This window comes from Gadus chalcogrammus, chromosome 13 (genome assembly GCF_026213295.1).
Source record: "Gadus chalcogrammus isolate NIFS_2021 chromosome 13, NIFS_Gcha_1.0, whole genome shotgun sequence".
In the NCBI taxonomy this organism is placed as follows: Eukaryota; Metazoa; Chordata; class Actinopteri; order Gadiformes; family Gadidae; genus Gadus; species Gadus chalcogrammus.
In genome coordinates this window covers 1391561-1398311 of record NC_079424.1, presented here as the reverse complement: position 1 = coordinate 1398311, position 6751 = coordinate 1391561, and the positions used below count along the sequence as shown (strand labels likewise).

At 41.8% G+C, this 6751-nt stretch overlaps 1 protein-coding gene across 1 annotated transcript; it reads left to right on the top strand.

The window, feature by feature from the left end:
• Positions 1-689: 689 nt before the first annotated feature.
• On the top strand, positions 690-3657 carry LOC130402635 (zinc finger BED domain-containing protein 4-like). The gene is made up of 2 exons (XM_056606883.1): positions 690-940; positions 1755-3657. Exons 1-2 carry the CDS (start codon positions 920-922, stop codon positions 3585-3587), a joined length of 1854 nt encoding a protein of 617 aa, XP_056462858.1. The 5' UTR covers positions 690-919; the 3' UTR covers positions 3588-3657.
• The last annotated feature ends 3094 nt before the right edge of the window (positions 3658-6751 follow it).

Genomic DNA, 6751 nt, shown 5'->3' with positions numbered 1-6751 from the left:
GGAAGTCTGATCAGGGACTACATCTGCACTTCATTGCCCAGCACCATAGACCTGTTACATTGTAATGCCAGCTAAACAGGTCCAACTGCCGATTGCCCCTAGATACCACATTCAGGTACAGAAGCACACATGGGTAAATGGCCACCTGTAAGTTGAACACATGCAAAGCATGTCTTTAAATTATCTCAAAGGAGTAGACCCATGGGATTAGAGTGCTGCGATTTAAGGTCTTTGGGCTTTGTACAACAACACTGATGACATCAGTATAGATAGGTACAAACAAAATGATTTGTTGAGTACAATGACAACATGGCTTCGCCAAAACTGATGTGAGCGACAGAGAAAGATGGTCCTCTTTAAGAAAAGAGGTTTGGGCTGGAGAAGACGCATAAAAAGAAAATATATCAGTCCATCAACCACAAACCCTGTTCAGCTCGTTTGGGCAGAGTGATTGTCCAGTAGAACAAGATATTCAAGACCTGGCACTGTGCTTTTTGCAAACATACATCTTCCTGACCACAAATTGCTATAGCAAAATGGCATTTTTTAAACTCATCTCAAACAACTGAAGAAAAGTAAAGACGAATGTGACACCCACGGCATCGATACCGACTCTTATGATGATGGGCAACCATCTGATGTTCTACATCCACCTGAAGCCAATTTGCTTGTTCGACTTGCGCAGTACATAGTAGAGCCCGACCGATATATCGGCGGGCCGATATTATCGGCCGATATTAGGCATTTATCAAACTATTCGGTATCGGCAAAATAATGGCCGATAAATGAATATAAAAAAAAAAAAATGTATTGGCGTTGCATAGTTCGTCCACCAGGGGGCGCTCTAACGTCCCAAACCCGCTGATTCAGGCAGAGTGAATGACGGAGATCGACGGAGATCATCGGTGTGGTGTTGTTCATGTGTGCAAGTGCGTTCATGGTAAGTTGGCAACGGTCACGACTCACGAGACATAGGCCTACATTGCTTGAATAACAATTAAAATAACAACCCCATCAATTCTCTAAAGTCGATAAGCATGACTTAATTCAAGACTACCATGTCCAGTTTTGCTGTTGTTACGTGTTAGATGAGAGTGAAATGGATTTAGCCAACATTAATTGTTACAGTATAGTTGACTGACTGTCGGTTTAACTCTTGACAATGTGACTGAAGATGCATTTCTTTAATAGCATTACAGCAATGAGACGTATCATCTCTCCCGGCCCGTTATTTAGAAAACTATGTTTTTTTTTAAACGTCTTTCTTGCGCGGTCGCGCGCGCGCACATGCGCGGTCGCGCGTGCGCACATGCGCGCGCGCTTTTACCACACACACGTAACGCGGCTCTATTCCTCTTATAACATGTATTAGTCCAAATTAATTCGTCAAAAAGGAGACTAAATTTAGCAAACTAAACAGTGAATAAACCTACTTTATGTAAAATGCTGCTTCAGACTCTTTTGCTCTGTGAAAATACTTACTGTGTCCAAGTATGCATTTTCACAGATGCACAGATGTGAAAATGTATGTACATTTAAAATAATTTCTAGATCTTGACAAGTTGTTTTAATTATTATTAACTGTAAGAGAGAGTTACCCTGATATTATTGTTCAGTTCCAAGTACATGATGATATCATCATCGATTTTCTTTTAATTATTACTGTCAATAATTATAATAATAATAATAGTAGTAGTAATAGTTGTGTCTGTAGAAGCAAAAATTTTGTTTTTATTTAGTATGTATTTTGACAGATGGCAAATCGTGGCCGAAGTCAAGTATGGGAGTATTTCACAAAAGGCCCATCAAATACAATCACATGCAACATCTGTACAGCCTCTGTGAGCCAGGGATCTGGCAGCCTCAAATTTAAAAATACATCCAACTTGTGGGCACACCTTAAATCAAAACACCAAGACATCTACCACAAGGCGCAAAAAGATGCACAGCCTCAAGTTCAACTTCCAACCACAACATTGACACAGCCAACCCTAAAACAAGTGTTGGAGAAAACCATAAAATGGACTCCAAATGATCCAAGAACTGAAGAAATGGACAAACTCCTGATGGAGATGATAGCCACTGACATCCTGCCTTTTTCAGTTGTTGAGGGTGCAGGGTTTAAAAGGGTTATGGCCAAGGCAGAGCCCAGATACCCATTAAAAACAGAGAAATTTTTCCGCACAAAGAAGATGGACGAGATGTATACAGGAGTCGTCAGCAAAATACAGAAACTGCTGTCAGTTGAAAATGCAGGAAAGAGCATTTCCTTTACCACTGACTGTTGGTCAGGTTCAAACGAAGCACTCATGAGCTTGACTGCTCATTTCATTGACCAGAATTGGAAAAAGGTCCAACTTGTCTTGAATGTTAAATCCTTGACACAGTCCCACACAGGACAGTACATTGGAGAGACATTTCTGTCCATGCTTCAGGAATGGGAAATTGATGTGGAGCGGGTCACGCTTGTGCTCAGGGACAGTGGGGCAAATATGGTGAAAGGCATGCGCCTTGTTGAGATGCCAGACCTGAGCTGCAGTGCTCACATACTGCACCTGGTTATAAATGATGGCCTCAGTTCCCAGAGAGTGGTGGTGGACATTCTGGCAAAGCTCAAGAAAATTGCTACACACTTCCACCACTCTGTTACGGCAGTACAACGCCTGTCTAAAATTCAGGAGGAGCTAGGTGTCCCACAGCATTCTATCATACAGGCAATACAGACAAGGTGGAACTCTACACTACACATGCTGGTGAGGATGCTCGAACAAAAAAGAGCAATCACTGCATATGCTAGCGACCATGGACATTTCTCATGTCTGTCAGCAGAGGAATGGTCCATTGCATCGAACCTGGCAGAGACCCTTGGACCACTGGAGGAGGTGACACTGGAATTCAGTAGAGCAGACTCATCCACATCCTGCATTCTACCATGCACAGTAGTGTTGCACCGTTTACTGGAGTCAGAGGGACCAACCACCAGGGGTATTCAAACCATGAGAAAAACCATGCTGAATAGCTTGCAGAAAAGGTTTTCAAAAGTGAAGGACTCTAAAGAGGTGGTGCTTGCCTGTGTCCTTGACCCAAGATACAAAGAGCGTCCTTTGGTACCAGAAATGCTGACAAAAGTGAAAACCTGGTTGGAAGAGGCTATGGAGACCAGTCCACCAGATTCTGCCACTGAAACTCCATCTGAGGAGAGCAACCCCAAAAGGCTGAGAACAGAGGACCAAGTACCCAGTCTCTTAGACTCGCTATACGACACTGTGCTCCTTCCTTCCACCATTGAGGCAGTGGAACCAGAGGGGATAATCGAAGAGCTTGAACGGTACCTCAGAGAGCCTGTCATTGACAGAAAGAGTGGAAATCCATACGATTGGTGGAAACACAACACCAACCGTTTCACCAGACTGTCAGCCTTAGCAAGGCAGTACCTCTCCTGTCCACCCTCCTCTGTGGCGAGCGAAAGAGTGTTCAGCACCATAGGGAATATTTATGAGGATAGGCGAAGCTCTTTGAAAGGAGAGAATGCAGAGAAACTTTGCTTCTTGTACTACAACCTGCCTCTGCTGGACTGGAGCTATTGAGGACTGACTGTTTTCAGTTCAGTTTATATTTGCTGTTTTTATTTATCAGAAGTTATTGAACTTAACAGAATATTTTTTTCCAGTCTTGTTCAAAGTTATATTTAAGAAGCTTACCAAGTCTATTGATACTTGTTATTGTGTTTTTGTTCTAAGCACTTTATTCATCAGAACTTTAATATATTTTGATGTTCTTTTCTGTTGTGCCAATAAAACAATAAAATAAAATTTATTTTTAAGCTGCATTACCTTGTTATTTTAGTGAGGACTCATAAATAACTACAAATAACCAATGTTAGGGTAATCTTTTTTTTTTTTTTTTTTTTTTATAAATATCGGCCGATATATCGGCATATCGGCTTTTTAAATCACAAAATATTCGTATCGGTATCGGCCTTAAAAATCCTATATCGGTCGGGCTCTAGTACATAGGGATGAAAAAGAACTATCCCAGCAGTTCGCCTCTGGGTATTTGCACTCTAATGAGAATGGAGGATTTACCCAATCCCATACAAGACAGTCTGTGCACAATGCCCAGGGAATGTTGCTCCTTGAGCCAACTGCCATTATCCAAAAATGCAAAGATCGGGTTCTCTGGTATTGTAAAAGGTGTGTGGTGTTTAATGTTCTTTTCATACATTTGCAAATAAGTTAACCTTTTTCCTTTTCGTAGGATAGTATATTATCTGTTAAAGAATGTATTGAGTCTAACAATGTCATTTAAGTGTTGAATGTATTCAGCATATTCACAACAGTATGATAAGTAATATTTCTTATTGTAGACCAAGCAACCCCTGTGGCATCTTTTACAGGGATACATACATAACTTTGATGACTACATTGCTATATGCACCCATCATTGTCTATTTCTGCGCTCCTCAATTCAGGTACTTCAATTAATTTAAACAAGGCATCAACACAATCCCTGAGTTAACAAAAGGTGTAAACGTAAGCAAAATATATACTCGCAAAAGTTACTTTGCTTATTGTGTACAAGGTATGTCAATTATCACGTACGAGGTGATTCATATCAGTTATTGTATACAACTGACAAATCTTTAATCTTTAAGTCACAAGCTGACCTACAGTGTTGACTTTAAGAATGAAAAAAAGCCATTTAAACCTCTGGAGACCCTTTTGGACGCTCATCGTGTACAGCAAATCTGCTATTCATCAGAGTATTGAAGTGATTTTATACAGGGTATTTCCTATACATTGGCCGTGGATGCATGTTGTGATAGCTAGAGATGTGTGATGCAGTTAATTGGATCTCTCAAACCCCAGTCACCCAGAAACACTAGTAACAAACAGAGCTTAGTGCTGAATAAGCACTATTCAGCACTCGAGCATAAACACCCAAACCTTACACTCACCCTCATCACTACCTTGTACTAAAACACACACACACACCTTTCCCAACCATATACAGAACCCAGTCCCCTTCAGCATGCACACTCACCACTGAGGTACAGGGTCTAGCGCACATCATGCACATCATGCACTCCTTCCCGATCGTCTTCCGAACACAAAATGTACTATTCATCCTGGACAGAAGCCAGCGCACAGAGACGAGGCCTCATCATCTCAGGAGTCCCTGTGCCATCGTTTCTTTGAGCCTGACATTCACTGGGGTTCAACTTCAAGAGCCAGCTCTAAATATTAGATGACGTCAGGGTGTGTGAACCCCCGAGGACAAAGTTCCGCATCAACTTTAGAAGCAACGCCGCCGTCTGCAGCTGTGTGGGATCGCAGGTGCGCCATCATCCATACCTTTTCACCCCGACCTCATTACAGATGCCAGCCAGGTCTCCTGAAATGGAATTTGATTGGCCCGACCCCATTCCTCCCAGTGTGTCTTCTTAATAACCAATTTGTGTATGAATCGCTCAAATCGAAACAGCATGTCTGCCTAATCTGGCGGTGCACTGGAGTGTCTGCTTCGGGGAACGGAACAGTATAAATAATCATAGACTCCCATGCTTGATCCACAGAGGGGAAATGTGCTCATCAATGCAAGAAATAACAGCACTTTATTGCAGATGCCGCAACATGCAAGCAGGACTACAGGGGAGCTACTCAAAAGTGTAGTGGTTTTTAGATAGCCAATTCTCACAGCTAGAATGATGTGTACTCTGGTTTGATTTGTTTTTCTGAGGTGAGATCAGCATGTAACACCTGCGTTTAACCGTCTAGTGAGTTGCTTCTTCGGGGTTTGAATCATTTAACGATTTTAGAGGGTTTCGTCGGATAGGGCATGTTGTAAACACAAGTGGTTCAGGGTCATTGAGCAAGGGATAAACTGCAAATGCTCTCCACGTTGTAGATCAGGTATTTAGTAAAGTATTAAAATGGTCAAAACCCTTTTCTTTGGACAAATGGGAACAACTTGGGACATTGTGCTGGTCTTGGGTTGCGTTGATATTTTTCTTATGAAAAATGCCCGGTGAGGTATCTTAGTTTTCTGATAAAAGTTAAATAAAATAATCCACCTTCACTCTAACAGGCAAATGTGCATCAACTGAGAATCAAGGGTCTGCAGGTGGAAGATTGAGTGGATTATACAGTTGGGACTAATTTTGTTTGTGTGTAAAGAAAAAAGGTCAGAGCAAGCAGAGCTTTGTATGCATTACTTTGCCATTCATTTCCATTTGGTTTTCAGATATCCGTTATGTTTACTTACTTGGAAGGGTGAACATGGTAATACTTTAAAATCATTGCATAAAGTTCTGCACATGGGTTGATGAAAGGGCCTTGCAATGGGATTGTAGAATGTAAGTGTATTATAGTTTCTCTGTGTTCACATTTCTTAGTGTGGGGACAGGCCAGGGCCTCTCCAACTGATACAAGGTGTTATTTCCAACAATCCACCATTTGTTTATTTCCCTCCAAGGACAAACCAAATTGCCAGTCCCAGGCTGTCTTTGTCATATACCTTATCAAGAGAGAGACTGCTTCTGGACTTTTGTTATTCACGTTTTATTATGTATAATACTCGCCCCAAACCTTTGGTTCAGGGAGAAGAGGGATTGACAGCCAAGGTGCACGTCTGGAGACTGCTCCTCACCCACCTACACTATAGACAATTCCACCTGTGTCTGTACCTTTCTGTATTACATCCTCGAATAAACCATCTTTTTCGACCCTCTGATCCAACCTGTCAAACTGCC

Bases quoted from the DNA above. Each gene is read 5' to 3' on its own strand.
- LOC130402635 (XM_056606883.1), top strand. From the start codon at position 920: ATGTGTGCAAGTGCGTTCATG. The intron at 941-1,754 runs GTAAGTTGGCAA...GTATTTTGACAG, and splicing joins TGTGTGCAAGTGCGTTCATG to ATGGCAAATCGTGGCCGAAG.